General features: G+C 38.7%; 1 protein-coding gene across 1 annotated transcript; it reads right to left on the bottom strand.

Annotated features, from left to right (window-relative positions):
- Nucleotides 1–15: 15 nt before the first annotated feature.
- LOC309653594 (histone H2B.3-like) lies at nucleotides 16–2,711 on the bottom strand. The gene is made up of 2 exons (XM_082478487.1): nucleotides 1,091–2,711; nucleotides 16–1,030 (listed from the first exon to the last, which is right to left on the bottom strand). Exons 1-2 carry the CDS (start codon nucleotides 1,109–1,111, stop codon nucleotides 608–610), a joined length of 444 nt encoding a protein of 147 aa, XP_082334613.1. The 5' UTR covers nucleotides 1,112–2,711; the 3' UTR covers nucleotides 16–607.
- Nucleotides 2,712–13,498: the final 10,787 nt, after the last annotated feature.

The raw sequence follows: 13,498 nt of genomic DNA, 5'->3' as shown, positions 1-13,498 counted from the left end.
GAACTATATTCAATATCTTGTAATAACCTGTAATGAAAAAGAATATGAAAAAGATTATATATATGTATAACTGAATCACTTTGCTGTACACCAGAAACTAATACAACGTTGTAAATCAACTATACTTCAATTAAAAAAAAAGAAAAAGAAAACCTCCTTAATATCTCTTCTAATATGTCTGTTGAATTCTTATACATGTTCCTGCACTTAATTTGTTGTCATTACGGTACATAATGAATCTCTGGAAAATTTTGCCATACATTCATGAGAAAATGAGAGTGAAAAAGGTAAATAACTTTATCTTACAGACCCTGTGAAAGGTTGACCTAGAAAAATAAAAGAACTCACTCTTTAGTAAAGTGGTATAACGCAACATTATTGAACAAAACTCACTATTTCATTTTGAGCAAATTAAACCATAGATATATTAAAATGTAGTTGATAATATTTAGTTCTTTGTAAAAAAGATGTTTAAAAATTAGCAGGATGACACACTTTAAAAAATAAAGTCGATCAAAGTTTGTTAGAATACAGTTCTTATTAAGAAAACTGAGGTGGCTCTGAAAAGATCCTTTGGTTTGCGATGCTCAGGTGGTCCGGAGGCAGCTCATTTGCCGGTTATGTACCGAATGAGTGCCTTGGTGGCGCTGGATATGGCGTGGTTGCCCCTCTTCCCAGGCAGCAGCAGGCGCACGGAGGTCTGCATGTCTCTGGAGGTGAGGGTGGAGCGCTTGCTGGAGCGGACCAGGCGCGCCGCCTCGTCGACGATTCGCTCAAAGATGTCCTTCACGAACGAATCCATGACGTTCACGGCCTCCTGCGAGAGGCTCAGGCCCTCCTGGACCCGCTGCAGCACCCTTCCGAAATAGGTGGCAAAGCTGTCGAAGCCGTCAGAGAGGCGGCGGCGGCGGCTGCAGCGGCGACGGCGGCTGCAGCGGCGGCGGCGGCGGCTGCAGCGGCGACGGCGGCTGCAGCGGCGCTTCGGGTTCTTCGGCTCGGCTTCCTTGGTGCCCGGGCTTTCTTCAGACGTCTCCTTGGTGCCCGGGCTTTCTTCAGACGTCTCCTTGGTGCCCGGGCTTTCTTCAGACGCCTCAGACGAAGGCTCAAGCATGTCGGAATCGTCTTCCCCGCAGCTCAGAGGGAAGGACAGTGCGGCCGTCGAGGTCCCTTGGCCCGGTTTCTACTCCCTGCCTTCTATGACGTCACGGGCAATGCTCACATCTGATTGGATAAAATGCAAAGCAGGGAGGTCTGTCACTAAGGAACCCCATGTCACCTGTGATTGGATGGCCCCCTGCTTGGCCTCCAGTCAGCCAATCACAGTGGAAATCTGGTGACTTTAAACTTTCCGTGACCTCTACCAGAAAATCTTTCAACTATGCCCCATGTAGGCAAAGTTCACCTCAGCTGATTTATGCCTACTATTTATGCATGAGAACTCTGAAAAGATGTCACCCAAGTCACCTACACTGAAGAAAAATCAGTTTGAGCTTCCTGAGCGAGTCTGACCTCCCTAACTCAAGTCGTCGCCGCCATCAGAATGACTTTAGCCACTTGGCGGGCCATTTTACTCCCACATAGTATCTTGTCTTTCCATGGCTGAGCCTCCGTGGCTTGAGCCGGAAGTCTCTGACATGGTCTGCAGAGTGCTCCTCGAAATCATGGGACATAATTGACCATCTACTGCCTCCAATTACGATCAAAACCCCCAGTGAATTAGAAAACATTGGAATCTCAAAGCCACATTGTCCAAAGTTGGAACACAAACAGAAATGGGAATACTTTTAAAATTAGTAAAAATACTTAAACATTTCTCAAATACAAAATTTTCTTAACATTCCTTAGGTCCTCAAAATACCCCACATGCTTGAATTTGTGAACAAACGTAAGAGTTGTTGATTGAAAACAATGATTAATTCTCTAAGAAAACACCATAGGAAGAATGGAAGGAATAAATGGGAAGTTCTTTAAAATAAAAGCGTATTTCTTGCAAGAATACATGACAATACAGACAAAGGCATTTCTTTAATGTGTTTCCTTACCAATAAATTGCAGAATTGGAATCAAAAAATGACTTAAGAAGAATTGAGAAAAGGGGGGGTGGGTTCATCAATGTGGTTTCATCTGAAATGGTCAAGATTCCAAAGCTGTGTCCATTTGCACTTTTAAAGAACTGCTATTTCTACTGCTCATGAAATGTTTCCAATTATGAAAGCGGAAAGCTCATCTCTATTACCAGAAAATGTAATATGGTGATAAAACCAGTGAAGGAAGCTTGCCGTTCCTTATTTCTAAAGAATCCCATTTACCAATGAAAATACAAAAATCCCACTTGATGTGTTAGTAGTCAAATCCTTCCCTTACTTGTATACAAGGGACAAGAGACACACACAGTACAATCTCTGAATTCAAATCATTAACTTACAGTGATTGAAAACAAGCTAGCAAGCAAACAACAGGGAAGGAACCCCTCCAGTTTCCTCCACAATCTCCAAGTCTGAACCTCCCAAGAATGCTTTTATTTGTTTTTCCCTGGCCACTTTCCCACACTGGGCCAAAGGCTGTGGCTCACAAGCTTCCAGTCCATCACTGGCCGAACCAGTGAACAGGACGTGAGCTGCTCTCATTGGACACTCTTATCATCCAAGTGTTGCATAACTGCAGTATTTAGCTATGTCTTGTTTACTTGATTCTTCAAAGGAACTGTAATCATTATTGCAACTTGTGTGTACAGTCATTGTTTTACATTTACCTCTACTTGCTAATTTATTCTATTAACATTCCTACCTGCATCTCAGATCATCTGCTGTGATCTTTTTCCATCTTCCTAAATTACATTCTTTAGAAGTTCCTTTAACATGGTGTCAGTTGATGTAAACACGATAAGATTTCATTTTTCTCAAAAGTCTTTATTTCTCAGTTAAGCTCTAGAAGGAAGCCAGCACTGAGATGGGGTTAATTATGTGGGAATGTTCATCAGGATTACCATCTGAGGATGGGATGAGACATATATTTATACCCTCCCCTTGTTCAGACATTGGATGTGACCGTCTCAGGAAGTCCCTAACTTTGGGCAAATTAGCTCTCTGAAGCTGAGGAAATACCTGAAAGGGTCAATGGCTGAGGATTAGCACCTGACTGTACTCTCAGCAGCCGGTGGAGCAAGTCTACATTTGAGTGTGGTTTGGGGAGGCCCATCTTCATGTGTAGCATAACTTCACTATTAAATGATACCTTGGCTAGATATGCAACTCTAGGGTGACAGTTACTTTCTCTCAGCACTTGCTTTTGGCTTCAATTTATTAGACAAAGAGGTCTGCAGTCACACTATTTGGTATTCCTTTTTTAGGCACTGCGTCTTTTTGTCTGCTATTTTGATCTCTAGGGTTACCTTGAAGGTTTACTATGATTTGTCAGGTCTGCTTCCTGCATGGAGGAACTTATGGCTTCCCCTAACTCTGGGAAATACCAGCCATTTTCCTTTGAATAGTATTTTTCCAATATTCACCCAGTTTTATGCTTCTGGAATGCCTATGTGATACTTATCACCTACTTACTCCATTCCTTGAGTCTCTTTGCCTCACCTTTATCCTTTTTTTTTTCTTTTCCTTTCTGTGAAGTATTCTATATTATTTCTATTATTTTATCTGTCTTCTAGTTCACCAATCCTCTGTCCAGCTATATCTCATTGGTTATGTAAAATTTCTTTAATCTTTTGTTCATATAATGAATGTTTGCATTTTCACAAAGAATACATTACAAACTTGGAAGGAATAGAATCAGATTCATCTGAATGACTTAGAGTAGCATCTCCAGATATTAGGGAACGGGGAATAGGTTTTTTTCTTGAACTTTTTGATTTTGATATTTCTGTACCATTTTTGGCTTTTCTCTTAGGTTTTCAATGAATTCTGTAACAAAGATAATGTTGAATAAGTTTGATTGGGATATGTTTGCTATATTAATACTATTTTCCAGGGTTGCTTATAATTTCTTATTGAAGTAGTAAACCTGTTTCCCTCAATTAGTCTTTTGTATTGAGATATAATGGACATAAAACATTAGTTTCATAATGATTCGATATACGTATATATTATGAAATGATCACCCCAATAATTCTAGTTACAGCCACCACCACACACAGTGACACATTTTTTTTCTTGTGATAAGAACTTTTAAGGTCTACTTTCTTAGCAACATTCAAATATACAATACAGTATTTAACTATAGCCACCATGCTGTATATTACATGTCTGCGAATTATTTAATTAAAATTGGAAGTTTGGACCTTACTTCAATCTTTACTGTTAACCATACCATTAGATCATAATTGCCCCTTTTCTTCAATCACCTTCTGAAGTGAATGATCAGATGTACTCATTTTATCTTCCAGTCTTCAACATCAAAACCCATTTTTCCTCTCTCTATCCTAGATTTCATATCTGTCATTCACCTTTGCACTCCCAGTCTTCACTGTCTATATGGTATATTTTAAATGGCATTTCACTAATCCTTCTATTTCTGAAATTTTAGGTGCAAAACACCCAAAGAGCTATAAAAATGTCCCAACAGATTCATTTTCTTAAAATAACTTCTCACATAATACAATATGTATGAGACTAGTATGCAAGATCAACATTGGCAAAACATTTGTATGTCATACGGACAAACACTAGGATTTTGAAGCAGCGGTGGTGAGCATGATGGAAATAAAATGACTTACGCTGTGCATTCCAACTGGTTTACAGTTCTATCTTTGAAATGAGCATGGTTTCAAAAGAGGCTTTGGCTCCCAAAGTTTTGTCCCCTATGTGTATGACGATCTCAAGGCACTATTCAGAGGGATTTACTTGTAGTTGATCTCCTGACAATTTTCCTGATCACCTTGGAAAGAAAATTCTTTTTTTTCAAGTTCTTTAATGAGATTTTTCTAATATTCCCGAATAATTTTAACTAATGACCCTCATGAAGGGGGTCCAATTATCCTAAATCCTTACTCTAATTTCCCAAGGAGAGCTCTGGAAGTATAATGGCTCCTCAGAGATCTTCCACAATGGGCTGAAAAACAAACAAAGAAATTTGAACCCAGTCCTGGATCAGGCGTTTCCTCCCTTCGTGCTGCACTACTTAGGAAAACAATTTCTAGTTTCTTGCCCTGCCCACAACCTTTCTCTTGAGTTCATACAGTTCTGCTAAAGCTACATAGATTTGTCTCTCCTGGAGGTTCCTGTCCCTCTTCTGATGGGTTCAAGGAAAGTTTTTTTTTTTTTTTTTTCACACACACACACTGTATTTTATTTTTACAAGAGATAAATAGACTGACACCAAGCATTGTACATGGCTGACCACAACAAAAGCAACAATGATTGCAATTACCAAACATGAAACACACTCATACTATGTCATAATATTGACATTCAGTCCAGTAATCCTCCACTGTAACAGCTGCTTTACTTTGCAGTGAAAACTGATTTGTATATTCTTTGCCTCTGAGTCCTTGTGGGATTTTTTTTTTTAATTCAAACAGAAAGTCACAAAAATTATACTCATCCTCATCAGTTCACTCAGTCCCATGTAATTAATTTTTTTTTCATCTTGATCTTTTGTTAGCACTTTTATGAGTTCATCAGTTATTCATTAGAGTTCTGAAAATGCTTATTCATTCAGTTCAGCAGTACAGTCAGTTACCAGAAACCTGTACTTGTCAGAGTCTTTTCCATGAATTTCTGGAAGATGAAACCCTTTTATAGGAACATATTTGCAAAAGCATCAGAGTACACCCAGAACTGTCTGTAAATGACAAAAGACTTAAAAATGACCACGGTTAAAGATTTGATGAAAGTTCATAATAATGCAGTTGACAAGAAAATTAGTTATTTCTGAGATATACATTTTAAAGTAATAACTAGGATTATGACCTATAACATTATACCAGAACATATAAGGTTTTTAGAAATTTCATGTAATGTCTGAAACATTTATATTAACATATTTCCATACAAGTAACCCAATGAAAGTTTAGTATTCGTTGTTTTGCTTGTTTGTTTGTTTATACTGCAGGTTCTTATTAGTCATCAAGGAAAGTTTTGATTTTTGCAGATTATCCAGCCTTTTGCCTCTTTGTTTGGCTCAAAGTGATATTCTTCACAGAAGAAATTACAAATTATTTTAAAAGTACAAATACAGTCCTTTAAAATATTGAACTAATAATGGAGTTTAAAGAAAGTCATAAACAATTCCTAAGGGTTGAAATCACTGAGTATCTTCTCCCTTCACAGAAGTAAGAAGCTAAAAATAAAAAAATTAAACTAAGCAATGAATAGTCGGAGTGAAAAGAGGATGAATGAAGTCACCTTTTTTCTCTTAATGGGAAACTAAATAATCAATATGATGGAAGAGTCAGCACATGTGCCAATCTACAGCTCAGGTTTCATATCACATATACTTTGAATTGCGTCCCCTGAAATTCTTATATTGAAGTCCTAAACCCCAGTACCTCAAATGTAATCTTACTTGGAGTTAGGGTCATGAATGAGGCAATCAAATTAAAATCTGATATCCAGACCAGATTCTGGTAGAGTTCTTTGAAGCATGTACTCACTCGAAACATTCTCCTTTCTGTCAATCTGTGTGTCTGTATTTCTATGTCCAGGGGCCCAGGAGTAGGGGGATGGTATGTCTACAATGGTCAGAAACTTCATGCCACCAGAGGGAAAGGTTTGCCCTGGATTATAGGGATTCACTGCATGCAGGAGTTCACCCAGATAAGAGTGAGTCAAGTGGGAAAGTATTCCATAGTTTAACAACACTGTGGCCCAAGGAACCCAGGACCTTGTGCTACGGACATATCATGTGTGTGGCACCCAGCAGCATCTCAAAAAGCACGTGTTGTGTGGCACTATTTGTTAGATTTGTGAAAGCTGCTCATTCCCAGACACTGCTCGGATGGATTAAGCACGTCTGTTCCCCTGCCTCTTGACTCTGGCAGGCCTATAATTGCTTTGACCAATGGAGTATGAAAGAAGTGATGTTATGCCCATTACAGAGCTAATCTTTAAGAGGACACATAGCTTCTGCTTTGCTGTTTGAGAGTTCTGAGCCGACAAGTAAACATCTGCCTATCCTGCTGGACAACCCCTTGGAGAGGTACCTCCGTGGCACCAGTATGAGTGTTAGTTGTCTTTTACGTTGCAGAGTAGTTTAAAGGGTCAGTTACACTTCTGTTTTGGTCAATAAATGGAATAGAAAATGGGGGAACTTTCCATTCAAGACATGAAAAACAACTTGACAAAATTATTTATATACATTATTGAAAATGCTCACCTCTGTGTGAAAAGTGACAGAAATTAATACTTCATTGAGATCTTTAATAATTGTGGTTGCTTGAATGGCTGCACCCTTAATGAAAAACTGGACTTTTTCTAATGGAAAGGGAAGATGCCAGAAAAAAAGAATTCTACACCATGCCCTAGATTTGGGGTCAGGAAAAGTCTCCTTGAGAATTTGTAATCACAAAGGTGTCCTCCTGTAGCTTTGGGGTTCATGTTAACACTATCATTATGGTCCAAAGAATTCCCTGTTGTAAACTTTCTTCCATGGTTTGATCATCATATTGTATTTACTAGTAATAAAAAATAGCATTTATCCTTTCATGATGGGAACTATTTTGTTAGCAGTAGAATTAGCCACTCCTTGAAGCCCTCACAGGAAACACACTTGGAAACCTGACCATTAGGATCTTAGCTCATTGAAGCCCTCCATTTCTTCAAGTCTTCCTAAGTCCTTCTTGGTTCAATGTCTGTAATTTATTTTTACATAAATACATTAAAGATATACTTTGCTTGAGTTACGTAGGTTTTTGAAAGGAATGTGTTTCTAATTTTTAAATATTTCCCTTTTACTGATTAGTTTCTTCTCACTCGGAAGGTTTCTAGGGAATTAGAAAAATAATTTCTTTCAACTAACACATATTTTTTCATCAATTCCAGTATGTGTGGTATTTGGGGTGCCTAAGTAATGTTAAAAAAAATTAAAATTTGCTAAATGTTAAATATTTTTAGTATTTATGTACAAGTATCCGATTTCTGTGTGTGGCCTGTCTTTGGAGAATGTGGTTTTACTGTTCTTTCTGATTCCCTGTAAGTTTGATAAGAATTGGAGGTAAGGGCTGGTCAGTTATGTCCTATGACTGATTTTGAGGAGCACTTTGCTGACCAAGTCAGAGAGTTCCTGCTCAAGCCACGGTGGCTCAGCCATGGAAAGAGAAAATTCGGTGTTGAGAAAAATGGCCCCCAAGTGGCCAGAGCCATTTTGATGGTGGCAAAGGTTTGAGTTATAGAGACTCTCTCAGGGAACTCAAACTGATTTTTCTTCAATGTAGGTGACTTGGGTGACATCTTTTCAAAGTTCTCATGCATAAATAGTAGGCATAAATCAGCTGAAGTGAACGGATGACCTTCTCCTCCATGGGGCATAGTTCAAAGATTTTTCTAGTGGAGGTCACGGAAAGTTTAAAGGTCACCAGATTTCCACTGGGATTGGTTGACGGGAGGCCAAGCAGGGTGGCATCCAATGACACGTGACATGGGGTGCCTTAGTGACAGGCCTCCCTGCCTTGCATTTTGTCCAGTCAGATATGGACGTTGCCTGTGACATCAGAGAACGCAGGGATTATAAACCCGGCCACTGGCCCTCAGCAGCCTCATCGTCCTTCCCTCTGAGCTGTGGGGAAGGTGGCTCCGACATGGCCGAGCCTTGCCGTGAGACTTCTTCTGAGGAAAGCCTGGGCACCAAAGAGCCCACAGAGGCCGAACCAAAGAGCCCAAAGCAGAAGATGCCAAGGCGTTGTCGCCGCTGCTGCCCAGACAGTTTCATCACCTGTTTCCCCAGGGTGCTGAAGCAGGTTTTCACGAGGGCCTGGACATCTTCGAGCCCATCGCCGAGGAGGCTGCACCCCTGGCCAGCTCCAACAAGCGCTCCACCATCACCTTCAGAGAGATCCAGACCTCCGTGCCCCTGCTGCTGCCCAGGGAGATTGGCAAGCACGCCATGTCCTAGGCCACCAAGGCAGTCATCAGGTACACCATCCTCAAATGAGCTGCTTCAGAACCACCTGAGCCTCGCAAACCAAACGGTCTTTTCAGAGCCACTCACTTGTCAGGAAAAGACCTGTAGCACTGAAGAGTCAGATTGACTCTAGTTTTTCGACCTGTGCCATACTACTGCCCATCACTAAAACATTTTGAAGTTGAAGTAAACATCAAACATTATCAGTTCTACTTGAATATATGTCTGTAGTGCAGTTTGTTCCAACAAAAATTGTGACTATTCCTTAACCATACTGCATTTCATAACTTACCTGAACAGTCATTTTAGTTCTAGGTCAGCCTTTATAGAGTTCCTTAAGGTCTAAATTATTTTTGTATTAATTTTATTTTGCATTTTAATTCTCATTCCCTGGGAGGATGTTGTGGAATTTACTAGAGATACTTTATGTGTGATTTAGCCAGAGATAAAGTGAGGAAGCAAATAAGCCCACCAATACATCCCTCTTCAACATTTTTTGACATGTCCCATAATATTAAGTCATTTAAATGCACACATGAGTACTCAAACATATTACAAAATAGCTACCTGAAACTTCCAAGAAACAATTCACTTTTTTAAGCCACTGGTTTCTGAAATTACTACCGGAATTCATTCAGATTCATACAATTTATTGTTTCCCACTCGAGAATTTTTTGATTTTCAGAACCTTCAGGACCTTGCAGGAACCTTCAGACCTTCAGGACCTGCAGTTTTGCATCACTGGATGATGAGAGTATCCAGTGAGAGGAGCTCAGGCCCCACCCTCCACTGATGCAGCCGAGGAGGGACTGGCAGCCCGTGAGCCACAGCTATTGGTCCAAAGAGTGGTGGAGTGACCAGGCCTGAACCAATAACAGCCTTCCTGTGATGCTCAACCCCGAGAGAGAGTAGGAAGGAGGTTTGATAGCTTCCCTGTTGTTTCTCTGTTCAAGTACTTGCTTTGCACCATGGTGATTTAAGTACAGGCATCCAGATTTGGTAGTGGGACATGTCTCCATCTCCTTGCATCAAAATAAGAGGAGGATGTTCAGCAGTGAAGAGAAGTAAGATGACTCCTTCTCCTACCTCAAGTCATTTGAGTGTTAATGCTTATGATAATATTTATTTCATTTAACATCTGTTGTGTTCTCTTCTTGGTGCATTGACTTTTTTAGATTTGGTTTTTCTATAGGTATATTGCTGAATTTCAAGATAGTTAATAATGTGCCAATTCTTTTTCTTTGAATTGACCTCCAGTTTCCTCCATCAGTCAAGAGAGAACACACAGCCAGTCATGATGACCACCTACAGAGATGGGAAAGAACGCCATGCTTTTAAGAAGTTACATTGCTAGTGTCAGAAGAAAGGTAACAAAACAATTTTTATGGTTGAGCAGACATTCCCATCTTTAAGGAGATCTAGTAAATGTGAAATGCATATGTACACTACACATTAGGGAGGGAAGGTGGAGGCCCAGATGGACACAGTGAGAGAATTTTATCTTGAAATTTTCTTGTCCTGCTTTAAAATATAAATTTGGTTTCATCATATGATAACTTTCCTAGATTTACTGTGCAGCTAACTCAGTTTTCCTAAATGCTGTATAAGCTTTTAAAAATATTCCATAATAATAATAAGCTAAAATCTTGATAAGGAGGATTATTTGTCCTAATTCCTGATCTATTGCTATCAAAGAGAGCTCTGGAAGTAAAACTGACCCTGGCATGCATGCAATTCTCAATGAAGCTCTTTCTAGTTTCCTGACCTGCCCTCATCTTTCTCTACAGCAAGTGGTTCTCTGTCAAATGCAGAATTCTACCTGTGGGGTCTCTTCTGTGAGAATCTTATCTCTCTTTTGATGAGTCCATGAAATTTTTGTAGTTTATTCAGCTTTAGTCTCATTGTTTGGCTAAGGGTGATATCCTTCCAAGGTTTTTGCATCCAAATCAATTGTTATTTTAACCTTTCATATATGTTCAAATATATATGTAGTATGGACCAATTTGATAAGACCATGTGGATCTGTCAGTGTTACAAAGGCATAATCTTGGGAATCTTTCAAATGATTAACTGCATTGAAGAATTATGAATATATAAATATATTTCAAACTCTTTCTTGAGGTTTGTTAACATACAATACAGTGCATACTTGAACTGTGTGCTCTAAAAAGTTTTGATACATGTATGCACCTGTGAATCCAATACTACCATCAAGATAATGAACATACCGTCAAGATAATGAACAAAAAGCTCCTTTGTGCCCCTCTGTAATGCCCCCTTGTGCCTCCTTCTCCATGTCACCCTACCCCTTTCCCAGGCAACCAGTGATCTTCTGTCACTGTAGATTAGTTTTCCTTTCCTATAATTTTATGTGCATAGAATCATACTATATTCTCTTTTGTCTTGTTTTCTTCAACCTAATTATTTCTACATTTACCCATTTGTTGCATGTATGACTAGTTCCTTCTGTTTTATTGTTGACTACTATTTTATCAAATGGATATACCACACTTTGTTTTCTCCATGCACCTGGTAAAGGATATTTGTTTCCAATTTGAGGCTCTTGTAAAAAAAGCCGCTATGAATATTTACGTGTTAAGCCTTTGCTTGGATATACGCTTTCTTTCTCTTGGGTGAATACTTAGGACTGCAATGGCTGGGTTGCATGGTAGTTGTAAGATTAACATATATGAAACTGCTAAACTGTTTTCCAAAGTGTTCTCACCATTCTTCACTGCCACCAGCAGTGTATGAGCGTTCCACCCTCCAAAACCTTGCCGAGACTTGGAATGGTCAGCCCTTTTAATTTTGGCCCTTCTCAGAGGGTTGTAGTGGGATTACATTTACCTTATGATTAATGACGTTGAGCAACTTTTCATGTGCTTATTTGGCATTTGTATATCTTCTTTGGTGATCTGTTCAAATTGTTTGCCTACTTATTTATTGCCATGTCTGTTTTATCTTACTGACCCTTGTGAGTCTTTTAAATTCTGGATACAAATCCTTTATCAGATAGCTGATTTGCAAATATTTTCTCCCAGTCCATGGCTTGTCTTTTAATTCCCTCAACTGTGTTTTTGGGAGAATAGAAGTGTTGAATTTTGAGGAAGTCTGGTGTATCAATTTGTTCATTTATGTTTTTGATTTTGCTTTTGATGTTATAACTAAGAAATCTTCTCCTAACCTAGAGTCACAAGAATTTTATCCTGTGTTTTCTTCTGGAAGTTTCATAGTCTAGGTTTAATATTTAGGTCTGTGATTCATTTTGAGTGGACTTTTGTATCTGGTACATTATATGGATACAGTTTACTTTTGTGCATATGGATACCCACTTGTCCCAATACCACTTGTTGAAAAGATATCATTTCTCCACTGAACTGCCTTTGTAGATTTGTCAAAAATAAGTTGCCTATATATGTGTGGATCTATTTCTAGACTCTTTGATATACATTTGATATACATTTCTACCTTCATCCCAATACTACACTGAGTCTTGATTACTGTAGATTTAAAATGACTCTTTACTCACAGGCTTCAAAAACAAACAGTTACCAAAGGGGAAAGGTGGGGGTGTTGGTAAATTAGGAATTAGGGATTAACATACACACTACTAAAGAAAAAATAAAGTTATAATGAAGAAGAAAAAACATACGCACTACTATATATAAAATAGGTAATCAACAAGGATCTACTGTATAGCACAGGGAACTCTACTCAATATTCTGTAATAACCTATATGGGAAGAGAATCTGAAAAAGAATGGATATATATATATGTATAACTGAATCACTCTGCTATCCACCTGAAACTAACACAACATCGTAAATCAACTATACTCCAATATAAAATAAAAATTAAACAAAAAATACTTGCACAAAAAATAAATAATAAATAAAATGAGTCTTGAAATAAGATAGTGCTTATCCTCCAATGTTGTTCTTCTTTTCAGAGTTGTTTTCATAGTCTAGGTCCTTTGCGTTTCCACATGACATTTAGAATAAACCTGTCAATTTCTTTTTTTAAAAAGCATACTAGGTTGTTTCCATGTCCTGGCTATTGTAAATAGAGCTGCAATAAACATTGTGGTACATGTCTCTTTTTGAATTATGGTTTTCTCAGGGTATATGCCCAGTAGTGGGATTGCTGGGTTGTATGGTACTTCTATTTTTATTTTTTTAAGGAACCTCCATACTGTTCTCCATAGTGGCTCTATCAATTTACATTCCCACCCACAGTGCAAGAGGGTTCCCTTTCCTCCACAGCCTCTCCAGCATTTAATGTTTGTAGATTTTTTGATGATGGCCATTCTGACCAGTGTGAGGTGATACCTCATTGTAGTTTTTTTTTTTTAAGACACTAATGAAAGAGGGGAGGACTTTTTTAAAAATTATTTATTTATTTATGGCTGTGTTGGGTCTTCGTTTCTGTGCGA

Source organism: Balaenoptera physalus (assembly GCF_965194825.1).
Source record: "Balaenoptera physalus genome assembly, contig: HAP1_SCAFFOLD_634, whole genome shotgun sequence".
Lineage (NCBI taxonomy): Eukaryota > Metazoa > Chordata > Mammalia > Artiodactyla > Balaenopteridae > Balaenoptera > Balaenoptera physalus.
This window is presented reverse-complemented; position numbering and strand designations above follow the sequence as displayed.

Excerpts from the sequence above, each read along its gene's own strand:
- LOC309653594 (XM_082478487.1), bottom strand. The coding sequence starts at position 1,111 with ATGCTTGAGCCTTCGTCTGAG. Across the intron at positions 1,031-1,090 it reads TGCTTGAGCCTTCGTCTGAG|ACGTCTGAAGAAAGCCCGGG; the intron begins GCGTCTGAAGAA and ends GGCACCAAGGAG.